The sequence below is a fragment of the Mauremys mutica genome, chromosome 1 (genome assembly GCF_020497125.1).
Source record: "Mauremys mutica isolate MM-2020 ecotype Southern chromosome 1, ASM2049712v1, whole genome shotgun sequence".
Taxonomy (NCBI): Eukaryota; Metazoa; Chordata; order Testudines; family Geoemydidae; genus Mauremys; species Mauremys mutica.
In genome coordinates, this window is record NC_059072.1 from 344,664,046 (window position 1) to 344,682,918 (window position 18,873).

The following is an 18,873-nucleotide window of genomic DNA, read 5'->3' on the forward strand; positions in this document are numbered from 1 at the left end:
CAGAGGGAATGAACAGAACAGGTAATCACCAAGTGATCCATCCCCTGTTGCCCATTCCCAGCTTCTGGCAAACAGAGGCTCGGGAGACTTCAGATCAAGGTTTTGCATCTCTGCCCATCCTGGCTAATAGCCATAGATGGACCTATCCTCCAGGAACTTACCTAGGTTGGGGTTGTTGGGTTTTTTTTTTAAAACCTGTTATAGTCTTGGCCTTCACAACATCCTCTAATGAGTTCCACAGATTGAATGTGCGTTGTGTGAAAAAATACTTCCTTTTGTTTGTTTTAAACTGCTGCCTCAATTTCATTTGATGACCCCTGGTTCTTGTGTTATGTGAAGGGGTAAATACACTTCCTTATTTACTTTCTCCACACCAGTCATGATTTTCTAGACCTCTATCATATCTTCCCTTAGTCATCTCTTTTGCGAGCTAAGAAGTCCCAGTCTTATTAATCTCTCCTCATATAGCAGCCGTTCTGTACACCTAATCAATTTTGTTGCCCTTTCCTGAACCTTTTCCAGTTTCAATATATCTTTTTTGAGATGGGGTGACCAGATCTGCACACACTATTCAAGATGTGAGCGTACCATGGATTTATATAGAAAGCATATATTTATATTGAAAGCACTGCAGTATTGAAAGCAGGAGTAATGAAATGTTGTTATTGTACTAGTAAAGGGCAGCAGAACTGTACTTAACCTGCCCTTGATTGAGGGAGTTACCCTAAATTGAACCTCACTCGCTAAGCGGGGGTAGGGATGATAAAACCCAGTGAAGTGGAGAGAGAGTTGGGATGGGTGTTTCTACCTGGTAACGTTGGCTGTCCCTCAGGAGTTTTAGACACCAGTTGACCCTCCTCTCATCTCTTCACTGTTTAAAGATAGAACTGATTCGACTCAGCTGAGAATCCTTGTTTTGTTCTGTGATCACTGGAGCTGAAATCATAGGCTATGTCTACTCTAGAGACCTTACAGCGTCACAGCTGAACCGATACGGGGCACTGCTGTCAGATCTCTCGTGCAGCCGCTCTATGTCGATGGGAAAGAGCTCTCCTGTCGACATAATAAAACCACCCCCAATGAGCGGCTGTAGCTACGTCGTCAGGAGAAACTCTCCCACCAACACAGCGCTGTGCACAGTACCACTTATGCCGGCAAAACATAGGTTGTTCGGGGATGTTTTTTCCCACACCCTTGAGCAACATAAGTTTTGCCAACATAAGTTATAGTATAGACATAGCCTTAGACGGCCTGTGGGACAATGGGTGTGGTGGAAGATTGGGCAGCCTGCTCTAGCAGTGAGATTCCCCACTACCTGCTGCCATCACAGAGAGCTGGGTTGAGTGGTGGAACCTCAGAACATGACGAGGCAGCGGAGAGTGGTGGCAGCAGGACGTTGGCCAGCAGAGGCAGAGACTGACAGTGGTGACAGAGAGTAGCCAACAGCAGCAGGCAGTGACAGCAGAGCAGGGCCGCCCAGAGGGGGGGGCAAAGAGGGCAATTTGCCCCGGGCCCCGGGCTCCGCAGGGGCCCCCAAGAGAAGAGCGGAGGCTCCCGCCTCCGCCCCTCTCCTGGAGCCTCCGGCCGAGCCCCTGAGCCCCGCCCCGATCCGAGCCGCGTGATGAGGGGGCGGGGCTGGGAGCTCCAACGGGGCCTGAGCCCCGCCCCGCTCAGAGCGGCGTGGGGAGGGGGCGGGGCTGCGAGCTCTGGGCTGAGCTCCCAGCCCCGCCCCCTCACCACGCGGCTCTGAGCGGGACGGAGCTTTGGCCCCGCCGGAGACGCGCTCGGATAAGGGGCCGGGGCGGGGGGGAAGCGGGACCTACCGCCGCCGCCGAAGCGCATCCTGGTCTTCGGCGGCGGGGGGCCCCTTCTGTTCCGGGACCCGCCGCCGAAGTGCCCCGAAGGCCCGTGGCGGGGACCCCCCCCCCCCCCGCCACCACCGAATTACCACAGAAGACCGCTTCCGGGCTGCGCTTCGGCGGCGGGTCCCGCTTCGGCGGTAATTCGGCAGCAGGGGGCTCCCGCCGCGGGTCTTCGAGCACTTTGGCGGCGGGTCCCGGAACGGAAGGGCCCCCCGCCGCCGAAGACCCCCGGCCCCCGGAATCCTCTGGGCGGCCCTGCAGCAGAGTGAACTGTGGCAGTGTCAGCACAGAGGCATCACTCCATACCTTCCCTTCACCCCACCCCAGGGTGGAAGGTGAACTCACATTGAACGCACCACTGAGCTCTGGGTCTTTGCTAACCAAGGACAGCAACTGTGGGTGGGGTGCAGGGAGACGGGAGTGACATGTTAGAGGAACATTTGGATGTCAGATTTTCACACCACAAGGTGAGAGACTGAGGCAAAGGACACCGCCCAACGTAGTCTGGGGTGGATGTTTGCCCATGGTCATGGGGTTTTGAATTGTGATTGTGGGGTTCTCTCAAATTAATGCTGGGTTCCTTTTCCCTTTTAATAAAAACTTTTCTTTGCTATACCCAGACTCAGTGCCTGTGAGAGGGGAAGTACTGACGCTTAGAGGCAGCTGGGGATTGTGGTTAGCTTTCCAGATTGCTGGGTGGGGGCTCAAGCCAGTTCTATTTTCTGTGGTTAGGAGAAACACCTAGACGTTGAACCTGGCCCTTGTTGCTACCAACGCCACGTGGCAGAAGGATTACATATGTAAAGACTAAATCACGTTCATGGGTGATAAGGCATTCAGAACCTATGGCTGTCATCACAGGCCCGAACTGAAGGACAATAACCCTTAGCTGGCAGCAGACTAGTACGAAAGTTTATACTCAACAAAGACCAACCACTAGAGGACAACATCATCCCACACAGCAGAGCAGACCTGACAGCCTGTAGAGCAGCGTTACCCAAACAGTAGGTTGCAGGAGGGGTCTAGGTCAGGAGTGGCCAAACTTACTGACCCTCTGAGCTGCATACAACAATCTTCAGAAGTTCAAGAGCCTGCAGGGATTTGGGGCTTCAACCCCGCACCTGCTGAAGTACCAAGCCCCAGACCATGCACCCTGTGGGGCAGAAGCCCCGAGCCCTCCCTCTCGGCTCAGCAGAAGCCCCTACCCCACCCCACCCCCACTGCAAGGCAGAGGTCCTGAGCTCCCCCCCCCCCGAGTCTGGTAGGTGGAGAATTGGGGGTACGTGGGGTGGCTCTGCGAGCTGCACTTTAACAGTAAAAGAGCCGCCTGTGGCTCACAAGCCACAGTTTGGCCACCCCTGGTCTAGGTGTTGCTCTCCCTGTGTGCTCTCACTTCGCATGGGGAGTGGGACAGGGCAGCGGGAGTGCGGAGGAAGTGCCTCTAAGGCATGCACAGGGCAGAGATAGGCTGCTGACTCTGGCCCCTTCCTCTGCACAGCTGCTGCCTGCATCCCACTGCTCTCACGAGCCCTGGGCAGCAACAGCAGGGAGGAAGCAGCCGGAGCCAGCAAGTGGAGAGTCACAATCACGACCCAGCTGCAGGGGGAGGGGGACCACAGGAACGGGAGGGGCTGGGGGAAGCCAAGCAGAGGCCTTGGAGGCTAGGCTGGAGTAGGAGGGAAACAGGTAATGATAGATCCCCAAGAGACAAAATGCCATTGATGGGTTGTCTTAGTAAAAAGTTTAGGAGCCTTACAAGTATGTGCCAGGCTGCATGCTCAGCTCCTGGCCACAACTAACAAGACAAGAAAAATAACTGTGGAACCCAAGGGTTAGTACAAAATGGTGAAGGTTCTTCCAAACTGGTTCCTTAAACAATGGGCGCTCAGGTGGCAGATCTTGCATAGCAATAGATGGTTCCCTTAAACTGTTTCCAAGCCTAAAGCTAAATCCCAAATAAGGAAGAGATTCAAAGCTGAACCACAATGTGTGTGTGGTTTACTATTGGTGACGCTGCAGCAAGAGCTACTCAGCAATAATCCCTTTTTCAGTTTAGACATTCACATTTCATATCCTATCGTTCTTATTGTGACTAGCTGTCTAATGTCAAACTGAAACATCTGTGTCTGAGTCTGTTCTCCCTCACGCCACCATGAATCAACACAATCACACTGGGGTAAGTTAGAAACACACAGGCTCTGTAAATTTAAATGGCAGAAATATAGTAAGTATTATCCCCATTTTATAGAAGGAAGTACTGAGAGTTTGCCTGCCTGTCAGGTAGGCTGAGCATCCAGAGCTCCCACTGAAATCAAGTGAAGTGCAGATACTCAGCACGTCTGAAAATCAGGCCATAAGTGGCTTGCTCTGCCACTGTGATATTTGGGGCTGATGCCAAGTGCCTTGCTGACAAGTATTGAACAGAAGAAGACAGATTGTTGCCAAGTCTATATGCTGACAAGGGGACACGATGAACTTTAGGATGAACTATGGCCTGCGTGGCTCCTTTGCTTGACTATTTCACCCCAACTATTGAACACTGACTTAGAGCTGAAAGGGACCCTGTTAGCAGTCTCTTGAGTCATGTCCTTTAAAGTTTTACGTTAATACTTCTAATCTCACAGGTGACATCTTTTGCTCCCCCCAAAGCAACAGAGTCTCTGCCAGCCCTGCTGTCCACCTGCTATAAATTAGTTCCTTCCCAAACACATATCTTTTATCAGTGACTAACAAGAGGCATTGGCTCAGGGATGCCAACAGACTGTAACAGAAAGAGAGAGAGAGAGACAGTGGCTCCGCAGGATTCTAAGAGCCTAAGTCATTTTTGACAATGACACTGAGGCCTGGTCTACACTACGTGTTTATACCGAATTTAGCAGCGTTAAACCGAATTAACCCTGCACCCGTCCACACACCGAAGCCCTTTATTTTGATATAAAGGGCTCTTAATATTGAGATCTGTACTCCTCCCCAACGAGGGGAGTAGCGCTCAAATCGGTATTGCCATTTCGAATTAAGATTAGTGTGGCCACAATTTGATGGTATTGGCCTCCGGGAGCTATCCCACAGTGCACCATTGTGACCGCTCTGGACAGCCATCTGAACTCGGATGCACTGGCCAGGTAGACAGGAAAAGCCCCGCAAACTTTTGAATTTCATTTCCTGTTTGTCCAGCATGGCGCGCTGATCAGCCATGCAGTCCCAAATCCAAAAAGAGCTCCAGAATGGACCATACGGGAGATACTGGATCTGATCGCTGTATGGGGAGACAAATCTGTTCTATCAGAGCTCCGTTCCAGAAGACGAAATGACAAAGCATTTGAAAAAATCTCCAGGCTATGACAGACAGAGGCTACAGCAGGGGCTCAACACAGTGCTGCGTGACAAGCGTAACAGAAAGCCAAAGAATCAAATGGACGCTCGTGGAGGGAGGGAGGGGGGACTGAGGACTCGAGCTATCCCACAGTTCCTGCAGTCTCCAAAAAGCATTTGCAGTCTTGGCTGAGCTCCCAATGCCTGAAGGGTCAAAAACATTGTCACCAGTGGTTCAGGGTATATGTCGTCAATTTGCCCCCCCCCGTCAAAGAAAAGGGAAAAAAATCGTTTCTCACCTCTTTTCAATGTCACCGTATGTCTACTGGATGCTGCTGGTAGACGGGGTGCTGCAGCACGAAACAGCAGCATCCCCTCCCCGATGGTGCAATATGACTGATAGCCGTCCTCATCATCATCCCGTGAGTGCTCCTGGCTGGCCTCGGTGAGGTCGGCCTGGGGCACCTGGGCAAAAATGGGAATGACTCCCGGTCATTTTCCTCTTTAAGCTTTGTCTCTTGGAGATTCAGTCCTGGCAGATGGTGTAGGGCTGGTAACCGTCCTCATCATAGCAGCTGGAGGCTGAGCTCCTTCCCCACTCCTTCATGTCTAATGGAGATTCTGGACTATCATAGCAGCAGGAGGCTGTGCTCCTCTCCCCCGTCCCTTTAATGAGTAATGGAGATTCTATCCTGCCTGGACTATCAGAGCAGCGGGAGGCTGCGCTCCTTCCCCCGCCCCCTTTAATGAGTAATGGAAATTCTGTCCTGCCTGGAATATCATATCAGCTGGAGGCTGCCTCCCCCTCATTTTATCTCACTAAAATGTCAGTGTTTCTTATTCCTGCATTCTTTATTACTTCATCACACAAATGGGGGGACACTGCCACGGTAGCCCAGGAGGGTTGGGGGAGGAGGGAAGCAATGGGTGGGGTTGTTGCAGGGGCACCCCCTAGAATAGCATGCAGCTCATCATTTCTGCGGGATATCTGGGGCTCTGACCCAGAGCGGCTGTGCTCTCTGGTTCTCTAGTAGACTTACCCCATATTCTAGGCAGGACTTACTCTATTTTTAGACAAAACATAAAGAAGGGAATGACCTGGGGAATCATTCCCATTTTTGTCCATGCACCTCCGACCGACCTCAGCCAGGACAGCCAGGAGCACCCATGACAGCAGCACACGGTGCAATAGGGCTGGTAACCATCATCGCCAATTTCCAAAGCAGCAGACGGTGCAATAGGACTGGTAACTGTCTCTGCTACCTTGCAAAGGCAAATGAATGCTGCTGTGTAGCACTGCAGTACCGTGTCTGTCAGCAGCATCCAGTACACATACGGTGACAGTGAAAAAAAGGTTAAACGGGCTCCATGGTTGCCATGCTATGGCGTCTGCCAGGGCAATCCAGGGAAAAAGGGCGCAAAATGATTGTCTGCCATTGCTTTCACGGAGGAAGGATTGAGTGACGACATTTACCCAGAATCACCCACGACACTGTTTTTGCTCCATCATGCATTGGGATCTCAACCCAGAATTCCAATGGGCAGGGGAGACTGCGGGAACTATGGGATAGCTACCCACAATGCAATGCTCTGGAAATCGACGCTAGCCTCGGTACATGGATGCATACCGCCGAATTAATGTGCTTAGTGTGGCTGCGTGCACTCGACCTTATACAATCTGTTTTTTAAAAACGGTTTCTGTAAAATCATAATAATCCCATAGTGTAGACATACCCTGAGTGGAGCAATGCGTAACTACCTTTAAAACTCTGGGTAAGTAACCAGGTGTCTAGGAGTAAGTTGAAATAACCTACAAAAAGTGATACCGCCATTTAATATTCCAAAATCATAGCAAGATAGTATTGCACTTCCTTTAAACTCAGGACATTTAACAGAACATTTCTGTACAGTAAAGAGACACTGGGGAATTAGGTAAACATTATGGAAGTGGCTATAGGCCCACGTATGCCTTTGCTGAGGTTTTTTAGACCTAGTAACCATCTGATTAGTTCTTAACCATAGCTGCTGCATTTGAAACATAATAAATAAATACAATAATAAGTAACACTAATACGTTGCACTCTTCTAGCTCCTTCCATCCATGGATCTCCACAGATTTTACAGAAGTTACAGAGTTAATTGACTCTTACTTTTCAGCCTCCCTTTCTTCTTTCTTCTTCTTCCTCTCCTCTACAGTTATTCCTCCTAGCTGTTTGTAGTTGCTGTAGGCAATTTCTAGAAGTTGCCGAAGTTCTTCAATCTTTTGGTAGGCTCTTACTGCAAGACAGACAGTTCTCTGGGTAGTTTACATGAGGATGTGCATGAAGATGCTGGGTTTTCTGAATGTTGGGAGATGTTTTTTGGCAGTGGGATCGATTAGACTGTCGAACAGTCTCTCACAGAAATACATTTAAAACTATATCTGACACATCACTCAAAAAAAGGGGGGTAGCTTAGCGGAGGGAGGAATAGCTCAGTGGTTTGAGCAGTGGCTAGCTAAATCCCACGTTCTGAGTTCAATTATTGAGGGGGCCATTTAGGGATCTGGGACAAAAATCTGTCTGGGGATTAGTCCTACTTTTAGCAGGGGGCTAAACTAGATGACCTGCTGAGGTCCCTTCCAACCCTGGTATTTTATGATTCTAATACTGTAAGGAACAATCCTGTGCTGGCTTTCCAGAGATAATCTAATCTATCTCCTGTTCTAACTTCCATGATTAAAATATTTTTCTTGATTTCCACAATATATTTTAAAGCTCATTGGTACTGACAAAAGATTCTGCAGCAGTAAGGAGAAACTCTGCAACTAAAAATATTTTGTTCTATGATTCTCATTGCTTCCCACCTGTTCAGGAAACAGTAAAGAGAGAGAGAACTTACTGCGGGCGTCTCTTTTTTTTGCTTCATCCGGAATTAAATCTTCCGTGGTGTCTGTGCTCCCTTCCACGCCATGTCTGTCAAAAAACCTTACATCGTTGTCATCTAATTCTTCATCAGAGTCGTCTCCCATTGCCCGTCTCAAAAGCTCCACAGCTGCCAGCTGGGCGAATCTGCACAACACAGTCAATAGTTCATATCCAGTGAAATACACACGCACCTCTGAAAAAGCAGCCCAAGTTCCACTGCTGATTAGAACACACACACTTGAATATATGTCAAATAGCAGCAGCGCCCTCATGTTCTAAAATGGTTTTTGCACCATTTTGTTGAGGCTACACTTCTGCCTCAGTAATATCTTGTGGCGGTTAGTTGCACAGTTTAAAACGTTGGTCAAAATTGTATTTCCTTTTTGTTATTTTAAATTTATTTTGCCTTTTAATTTAATCAAATAAGCACCTGTGTTATATTTAAGTGTAAACAGGAGTGCCCAGCTGGCCACCTGCAGTGTCATTTTTTTTTATACCTCTATCGGGTCTCCTCTCAATCTTCTCTTTTCTAAACTAAACAGGTCTCATCTCACCTTATGCAGAATTTTACCCATCTCTAGTTACAATAGGTATATAAATACCCTCAATAAAACCCTTTGCAACAGCAATAGAGCCAAAAGGCTGTTATAACCCAAAGTTGAAATTCATGGGCTTGATTCTGCTGTCATCTACACCAATGCAAATCAGGAGTAACACTACCTGACAGGGGCAGCTCTAGGCATTTTGCCGCCCCAAGCACGGCAGGCAGGCTGCCTTCGGCGGCTTGCCTGCGGAGGGTCCGCTGGTCCCGCGACTTCGGCGGACCTCCCCCAGTGGCTTGCCGCCCCAAGCACGTGCTTGGCGTGCTGGTGCCTGGAGCCGCCCCTGCTACCTGAAGTCAACAGAGTTACAGTGGTATAAAAGCAGTGAGTGCAGAATCAGTCCCTATACAAATAAATTACAGCTCAGAGATCTCAACTGCTACCTCTTGGCTACATCCTTTGGAGTCTCTCCAGCTTCATTTGTAATGTCACAATCAGCTCCCATTTCAATCAACCAGTGCAAGCAGCTTATGTGGCCTTGTCCAGCAGCTAAGGAAAAAGAATATGTACTAAAGTCAATAATACACACTTTTATTTTAAAATGCTTTTTCCCTAACATGACATGACACACCCTAAAGTATGAATAGTTTATACATCTCACTAGGAACCTATGATGGAAATACCAGTTTATAATTGGCCAAATTCTACCCCAAAGTATAAGCCTGTTTTTATTTTCATTTCCGATCCTCAGTTCTGTAAGTGGTGCAGCTGTATTGAAGTCAGACGAAAGTTCTGGCCCTATAGCTATCAGCCTGGAGTTTGATCTCAGGGTACCTCTTGAAGGTACAGTATCTAAGCTCATCCACTACAGGCTGGTCTGTTTGGTCCTTATTATCTGGTGTCCCCAGGTATGTTCTCAGCTGCATGAAGTGCTGTGCCTCCTGGTTATAGAATAGAATATCAGGGTTAGAAGGGACCTCAGGAGATCATCTAGTCCAACCCCCTGCTCAAAGCAGGACCAATCCCCAGACAGATTTTTACCCCAGTTCCCTAAATGGCCCCTGCAAGGATTGAATTCACAACCCTGGGTTTAGCAGGCCAATGCTCAAAACCTATGATTAGGCCCAGATCCTCAAAGGTGGTGAGATGCCTAACTCCCACTAATTTCAATAAGTTAGGCACCAAAATTGTTTTCAGGATCTGGGCAAATGCTTTTCACAAATGCCAATACAACCCCTGAGAAAGCACCAAACAGCTGCCACGTGCATGTTTATTTTATCTGGGTAGCAGGCTTTTGGAGAGAGAGTGTGAAGTGCCAAGCAGTTCTGTACCTTTTCATCCTCCCCAACCATAGCTTTGTATCCCTACAATATTTCTCTTTTCACAGTTCTTCTAGCCATCAAATTCATGGGATACCATCTGTTTGCTCCTTCTATTGGCTTTCCTTCACTCATCATACAAACACTTGACCTGAAATGTTAACACCATTTACAACTTTCTCTTGCTCCTGTTTATGAAGTAACATGTTGGCATCAGGGTGTGGGGAGGAGAGCTTTGCTGGTTCCCTTTGAGAATTACAGCATTTGGCTTCCCACATAGCATATGATGTCAGAAGTAGGGCATCTGACTCATCATAACCAGTGCTGCAAAAGGGATGGATCTGAATCAAGCAAGTGGTAATTTTTTAGTATATAATAGAAGGAAAGCATTTGCCTCAGTGATAGCATCAATCTGAGGAGTTACAAACTTAAACACTGTACAACTGGAGAATAATTCCTGGAAAAGATTAAACATATTTTTAAAAGAAAGTGACAGATTTTATGATATAGAACAATTTATAATAATAAAATCTACTATTGTTCCAATCCTAGGGGCCACAGAAAGGAAAACACAGAGTAGGGCCCTGATTCAGCAAACCACTTAAACACTTGTTTATCCTTAAGCACATGAATAGTTTCATTGGAAGTCAACAGACCAAGTGCTTTGTTGAATCAGGGTCTGCAAGGGAAAATGTGTAATGGAAGTTTGTTTGTGTAGACTATACCGGTTGGGGTGTGTGTCTGTTTTAGAGCCTGAACCCACTCTGTGCTTCCCTCTAGCTCCACGAGTATATAGGCAGCTCCTCCTGGACAGCTGTGACCTAAGCTTAGGATGACCACACGTCCCGTTTTGGCCAGAACAGTCCCTTTCTTAAGCCCTGTCCCAGCCACCCTGACTTTTTTGGCAAAAGTGGGCGTTTCTTCCGTTCGCTCCTGCCAACTTGCAGCAAATGGGACAAATGCCCACTTTTCTCAAAAAAGTGGTGTGTGGAGGAACATGTCGGTGGGGGAGTGGTGATGCCAGCCCCGCACACTGGGGGAGGCAGGGCTCGAATGGGGGGCAGGTAGGGCTCAGGTGAGCAGCGACGCCAGCCCCGCGTGGGCGTGGAGGGCAGGGCTCCCCACACAGGGGAGGGAGTCTGCTCGGGCAAGCCCCATGTGGTGTCCCATTTTCCCTTTGGGAGATATGGTCACCCTTCCTGAGCTGGGTGTCCCTAACACTGAATAAACCTTTAGCTACACCTGGTTCTATGGTATCTCTGCTTGCTGCTGACACAACAACTGATGCGCCTTAGGCATCTTCAGTGACGTCAGAGGGTTTAACACCTTCGCTTGCATCTCTGCCAGCTCATAAGCACCGCTCCGGGCAGAGTTGTTCCTGTCTCCCTCTTCACCCTTATTTGCAGTCACTCCCTTTGGTCCTTTTGGTCAGCTAGCCCCTATATCTGTGTGACCATAAATTCTCCCCACACATGCACCACTCCTCCCTCAACCGAACAATTGATTGGGGAAGGGTGGGAATGTAGCAAGGGAGAGCACGGCACATCTCCATCTCGAGTGCCTATTTTCTGCATTCAGTTTGGCAGTTGAGGAAGAGGTGAATGCAGTCTGCGCAGATGCAAACAAAGGCCATGTCTACACTGTGGGTGCTGCAGGAGCATAGCTGCAGTGATGCTGCTCTAGCGCCCATGGTGTAGAAGTAGACTACAGCGACACAAGGGGATTTTCCATTGCTGTAGGAACTCCACCTCCCTAAGCAAAGGTAGCTAGGGTCGAGAGAATACTTCTGTCGACCTAGCTGCAGCTACACTGGAGATTATGTCTGTGCAGTTAGAGCAATCAGGTGTGGATTTGTTGCCTCCCTAAGTGTGTTAGCTATAACACAAGACCTAGGGATCACCAAATGAAATTAATAGGCAGCAGGTTCAAAACAAAAGGAAGTATTTCTTCACACAACGCACAGTCGACCTGTGGAACTCCTTGCCAGAGGATGTTGTGAAGGCCAAGGCCATAACAGGGTTCAAAAAAGATAAATTAATGGAGGATAGGTCCATCAATGGCTATTAGCCAGGTTGGGCAGGGAAGGTGTCCCTAACCTCTGTTTGCCAGAAGCTGGGAATGGGCGACAGGGGATGGATCACTTGATTATTACCTGTTCTGTTCATTCCCTCTGGGGAACCTGCCACTGGCCCCTGTCGGAATATAGGATACTGGGCTAGATGGACCTTTGGTCTGACCCAGTAGGGCTGTTCTTATGTTCTTATAACAAATACAACACGGTGGACCAAACTATTTCCCATAACTTCAGTATCAGACGTAATGCTCGGTGAGGAAATGATGCAGTCTGTCAGTATTCAAAAACTGGAGAAGGAATGGTGACAACTTGTTTTATATTTTTCCCAATTTTTAAAAAAAAAAAACTTTAATTACTTTTCTACCAACCTTATAAAGGTCAAAAAAGGGAGGGAAATTATGGCAGTCTTACAAAAAAAAATTCCCTCTTTGTCTTCAAATTTCAAAATTAGAAATATTTTGATGAGCTCTAATGGCAAACTGCAAAAAATAGCTCACACCTCCTGCATCACTCTGCTGCAAAGCAATGTGTTAGATAGTCCTGAATATACGGCATCATAATCCTCTACAGTTGTGCTACCGTATGACTATCATGTGGTTTTGTATAATGCACATCGCCATAGTGTCCAAGTGCTAAGAGAGTAACAATGCAGTTCACAGTACTGTACAGATCAATAGCTACATACACAATAGTTCTACAGATTGCATCTAAACGGATTAGAGTTGTTGGGTTTTTTGTTTTTTGTTTTTACTTCAACTTGATTATTCTCATTTTTAAGCAATTCCCACCTATGCCTGCATGCACCACCAAAAATGGATGTAACTTACTGTGGGAGAATGCACCCCTGTATTCACACCCTACACAGTATTGTAATAATCTTTGTACAAAGTATGCCTTATGAGGTATCATTTGAAACTCATAATTTGCTGGTCGTTATTGTCCTGATAAAATGTGTATGGCCACATTATATGTGAAGTTATAAGATTCCACTATATGGTGTTAACCCTTGTTCCATACTGAGGTTGGCAAATAGGTCTGTCTCAAAGAAAGGAATGTGTGCTCTGTTTAATTTGCATTTAAGCAGTAAACAGAGTTCCAAAGCAGGAATACCTTGCATCCAAAGAAGTGGGTATTCACCCACGAAAGCTCATGCTGCAAAACGTCTGTTAGTCTATAAGGTGCCACAGGATTCTTTGCTGCTTTTACAGATCCAGACTAACACGGCTATCCCTCTGATACTTGACACCAAAGCAGGAAGGGAAACAAAGGAAGCTCAAACAGGTGAGGAAAAAGCAGCTGGGAACATCCTTTCCCATAGGCTTTTTGTCTCCTGGTACCTAGCTGGAAATGTTTTTCAAGAGGGGGACAGAAACTATAAAAAGGAGGGACAAATATCTCAAGGACCACCCTCTCTCCCTCCCTGCATGTCTCATTGATGGCACCTGAAGCAACAAAGGAAGCATTCATTGGATACAGGGAGAAGGGGTCCTGACCTGAGAAGTTTGGACTGCTGAAAGCACGTGGTGAGAAAACTGTGCTTTGAATTTAACATATTTTGTTAAGTTAGACCTCAGCATTTTATCTTTATTTCTTGTAACCATTTCTGACTTTTATGCCTCATTACTTGTACTCACTTAAAATTTCTCTCTTTGTAGTTAATAAATTTGTTCTGTTGTTTCATCTAATCCAGTGTGTTTAAATTGAAGTGTCTGGGAAACTCTGTTTCGGGTGGTAAGTTGTATACATATTATTTCTATTAAAAAAATAACAAACTTTATATAAACTTGTATTGCCCAGGAGAGGGTTGAAATTTCCTGGGTGGAAATCTAAGACTGGGAGTGTGTTGGGGTCACCCTGCAGTATAACCCAGGCTGGTGAGAGCCAAATGTGGCTGCCAGGCTGCAGTTACACGCACACACTCAGGTGTGGCTTGCATGCTGGAAGGCTTTGTGAGCAGCCCATGTGGGAACTCCTTCATCAAGACATTTTAAGGCACCCCAGGTTGCAGGGCAAGGGTGGCACAGCTGCTCATATAGTCTAGATTGTACCCAGATATATCACACTTACATCCAGCTGTTTGCAACCTGGGATGCAGATCCTGGACTAGGCGTAATAGGCTACTGACTGGAATGGCCAGAGTGGCTGCCACAATGCAGAAATTTGGCTTACTTCAATCTTCACAACTGACTGCAGGGCAACGATGAAGATGATCAAACATGGTGGGGAAATGCATGATGAGGAGATTGGAGGAGACCAGGAGACAAAAATGCACCATCTTGCTATCCTCGGTGATGCAGCAGGAACAATCTAGACACTAACTTGTGATGCATACAAAAGTTGACGACCACCAAATATTTATTTTTGTCTGCATAATCTCTGCTGGCTGCCCTTTGGAGCCCTTAGGAAAATGAGATGCTGTAGTTCATGAAGCTTACCTGATGAGCAGCCACTTAAATAAGTAAGTAAACAAGTTACTGTTTGTTATTAAGGACAGTTACCTGTTCCGTAACTGGCATTCTTCGAGATGTGTTGCTCAGGTGTATTCCACAGTAGGTGTGCATGCTCGCCACGTGCACCAGTGCCGGAAGTTTTTCCCATAGCAGTACCCATAGGGGAGCGCTGCTGCGACCCCTGGAGTGGCGCCGCTATAGCGCGCTATAAGGGGAGCTGCGCACTTCCCCCACACTCAGTTCCTTCTTGCCGGACAACTCCAACAGAGGGGAAGAAGGGCGGGATGTGGAATACACCTGAGCAACACATCTCAAAGAACGCCAGTTACGGAACAGGTAACTGTCCTTTCTTCTTCGAGTAATTGCACATGTGTATTCCACAGTAGGTGACTCCAAGCTATATCTGATGGAGGTGGGTAGGAGTTTAGGGGTTTCCGGGACGCAGTACTGCCCAACAGAACCCGGCGTCATCCCTAGCCTGGGAGACAATCGCATAATGCAAAGAAAACGTGTGGACAGAGGACTGTGTGGCAGCCCTACAAACATCCTGGATCGGGACGTGGGCTACATAAGCAGCCGACAAAGCAAGAGCCCTTGTTGAGTGTGCCCTGACGATCGGTGGTGGGGGAACCCCTGCCAGATCAGAACACGTGCGTTTGCATGAGGTGATCCAGCGAGAAAGTCGCTGGGTAGAAATTGGTTACCCCTTCATACGCTCAGCCGAGGCAACGAACAGTTGTGCAGATTTCCAGAACAGCTTGGGCTGGTCTAGATAGAAAGCCAGTGCTCTACACACATCGAGCTTGCGAAGATGACATTCCTTGTTGGAGGAATGGGGCTTGGGACAGAATACCGGAAGGAAAATGTCCTGTTCCATACGGAAGGCGGAGACCACCTTCGGGAAGAATGCAGGATGTGGGCGAAGCTGGACCTTATCCTTGTGGAAGACTGTATATGAGGGTTCTGAGGTCAAGGCCCGGAACTCCGAGACACATTGGGCCGACGTGATAGCTACCAGGAATGTTACCTTCCATAAGAAGTGAGACCAGGAACACGTGGCCAAGGGCTCGAAGGGAGGTCCTGTAAGACAGGACAACACTAGGATTAGGTCCCATTGCGGAATGGGGGGCCTAGCATATGGGAATGACTGGTCTAGACCTCTCAGAAAGCGGGAGGTCACAGCATGGGAAAAGACTGATTGGCTCTGCACCGGCTGGTGGAAGGCTGATATGGCAGCCAAATGTACCGTGACAGAGGTGGGAGCCAGCCCTGAGGTCCTAAGGGACAGGAGGTACTCGAGGACGAGCTGGAGCGTTGTAGGCAATGGGGAGATTCCCCACTCCCCCGCCCACCTAGAGAACCTGGACCACTTAGCCAGGTACGTCCTTCGTGTGGACGGCTTCCTGCTTTCCAGCAGGACCCGTGTGACTTCCTCTGAACATCTCCCCTCCTCCTCGTCTAGCCACTGAGCAACCACGCCGTCTGGTGGAGCGCTGCTAGGTTGGGATGGAGGAAGCAGCCCCCATCCTGGGAGAGGAGGTCCGGGCGAAGCGGTAACCTCCACGGGGGGGCCACTAGTAGGTGCAGGAGGGTCCCATACCAGTACTGGCGGGCCCAGTCTGGGGCTATGAGGATGACAGGCGTCCTGTCTGCTTTTACTTTTTGCAGGACCTTGCCGATGAGGGGAAAGGGCAGGAAGGCGTAGAAAAGCTGGCCTGACCACTGCAAGAGGAAGGCATCCGAGATTGCCCCCCTCCCTATTCCCCCTCTGGAGCAAAACCGGGGACAACGCCGGTTCTGACGAGTTGCGAAGAGGTTGACATGGGGAACTCCCTAGTCTCGGATGAGCTGGAGAGTGACCTCCGAGTGGAGTGACCACTCATACTGTTGGGAGAAAATCCTGCTGAGGCAATCGGCTTGCACATTGCGGACGCCGGGAAGATGAAAAGCCCGAAGGGAGATATCTTGGGCTATACAGAACTCTCATAGGCTCAGAGCTTCCAGGCAGAGGGCCGAGGAACGAGTCCCGCCTTGCCTGTTGATATAGTACACCGCGGCAGTGTTGTCCGTGAGGACTCTGACCACCTTCCCACGAAGGTGTGTGCTGAAAACTACGTACGCCAAACGTATCGCCCTTTGCCCTCTGACATTTACGTGGAGGGACAGATCTGAGACCGACCATCTTCTCTGGATTTGCATGTTCCCTATGTGGGCTCCCCAGCCCCAGTCCGATGCATCAGACACCAGGTCTAATGACGGGGACACTTCCCGGAAGGGGAACCCTCGCAGCATGTTGTTCAGGTGTGACCACCATTGTAGGGAGGCAACTATCGGGGATGGTACTGTGAGGACTTTGTCCAGCCCGTCCCAGGCCTGGGAGAACTGAGAGGCTAGCCAGAGCTGGAGGGGACTCATTTGGAGCCTAGCATGGCGGACCACGTACATGCATGCCGCCGTGTGCCCCACGATCTGAAGGCACACTCTTGCCGTTGTCACCGGGAAAGCCATGACCGAGACGATGAGACCTTTGAGGGTCTCGAACCTGCCCGGAGGGAGAGAGGCTGTGGCCCTTAGGAAATCCAGCAGCACCCCTATGAATTCTATGCGCTCCACTGGAACTAACATTAATTTGTTTTCGTTTACCACTAGGCCGAGATCTGCACAGGTGGACAGGAGCAGTTCCCATGGGCCTGTACCTGGGACCAAGAGTTGCCCTTGAGAAGCCAATCGTCCAGGTATGGGAAGATCTGCACACCTTCCCTTTGGAGGTAGCCCACTACCACCCGCCATACATTTGGTAAAGACGTTCGGCGCTGTGGACAGGCCAAACGGGAGGACCGTAAACTGGTAGTGGTCCAACCCCACCAGGAATCGGAGGAAGAGTCTGAGCCCCTCAAATATATGGATGTGGAAAAACGTGTCCTGGAGGTCCAGGGCCGCATACCAATCCCCCCCGTCCAGAGCGGGAATAATAGAGGTTACTTGCGGACACCATGCGGAACTTGTAGCGGACCAGAAACCTGTTGAGGGCCCGCAGGTCCAGGATGGGCCCGAGACGGCCCTTCGTCTTGGGGATCAGGAAATATCTGGACTAGAAGCCTCTGCCCTGGAGTTCTACTGGTACTCTTTCGACCGCCACCAGGTGCATCAGACGCGCCACCTCCTGTCCTAGGAGGTGGGCCTGCTCCGGGTCCCCTGGGCCCAGCTGGGACGGGGGGTGGGAGGGTGGGGGTGAACTGAACTGCAACTTGTAAGCCCTTTGAAATGGTGTTGAGGACCGATTGGTCCGACATTACCCGGGACCACACTACTCAGAAGGTAGACAATTGGTTGCAGAACACAAACTTTATTAGTCGGGAGGGGTCTCCCTGGCAACAGGCCTGGTGCCCCCCTAAAGACAGTCAAAAACACCTCTTTCCCTGCCTCTTGCCCTTGGAGGGCCCAGGCTGTGGGACTGAGTGGGACTGACATTGAGACTGATGCCTCTGGTCTTTCGGTCTCTTAGATGGGGGCTCGTATCTGCTTCACGCAGGTGGAGCCGAAGCTTGCAGCCTGGGCTTGTCCTTAGCCGGAGGGACATAGAGGCCCAAGGTTTGCAGGGAGGTACGGGACTCCTTCAACCCATGCAGACGGACATCTGTCTGGTCAGCAAACAGCGCTTTCCCGTCAAAGGGCAGGTACTACATAAGGGACTGGGTCTCCGCCGACAGCCCGGACAGGAGGAGCCATGACACCCTACCCATGGAAATCACGGAAGCCACTGAATGGGCTGCCGTATCTGCAGCGTCCGATGCCACCTGGAGGGTCACTTTGCCTTTGCCGCTGCCCCTTCCTCTACCAGAGCCTTGAAGTCTTTTTTGTCCCACTCTGGGAGGAGAGGTTCATACTTGGATAGGGACCCTAATACGTTAAAGTCATACCGGCTCAGCGGGTCCTGATGGTTGGCCACCCTGAGCTGGAAGCTTGCCGAAGAATAAACCTTCTTTCCAAATGTGTCTAGTCTCCTGGCATCCTTATCCTTGGGTGGGTGCGGGCTGACCATGTCGTTCCCGGTGGTTTACAGACTACACCACGAGTGAGTTGGGTGCCGGGTGGGAATAAAGGTACTCATGGTCCTTAGCCAGCACAAAGTACTTCCTCTCCGCCTTTTTGGAAATAGGGGCCAAGGAAGCGGGAGCCTGCCACAAGGTATTAGAGATGTTGGCCACTCACTGGTGCAAGGGTAGGGCCATGCAGCCCGGTGCCAAGGATGACAGCACATTAAAAAATGAGTCAGACGGACCTTCCATCTCCTCAGCTTGGAGTTGGAGGTTGGACACCGCTCTTTTCAGGAGGTCTTGATGTGCCTTGAAATCCTCCTGTGGAGTAGCGGGTGGCAGTGCCGCTATGGTGTTGTCCAGTACCGGGG

The 18,873-nt window shown here is 49.4% G+C and overlaps 1 protein-coding gene across 5 annotated transcripts in view; it reads right to left on the reverse strand.

The window, feature by feature from the left end:
* ANKRD42 (ankyrin repeat domain 42) overlaps positions 1-18,873 on the reverse strand; it is a 49,162-nt gene that overhangs the window by 6,450 nt on the left and 23,839 nt on the right. For all 5 annotated transcript variants that reach the window (XM_045020694.1, XM_045020700.1, XM_045020674.1 and 2 more), the window contains exons 8-10: positions 9,066-9,171; positions 8,055-8,224; positions 7,325-7,451 (exon numbers count right to left, since the gene is read on the reverse strand). In XM_045020694.1, the coding sequence (XP_044876629.1) occupies positions 7,325-7,451; positions 8,055-8,224; positions 9,066-9,171 (403 nt within the window). The remainder of the gene's footprint in view (positions 1-7,324; positions 7,452-8,054; positions 8,225-9,065; positions 9,172-18,873) is intronic.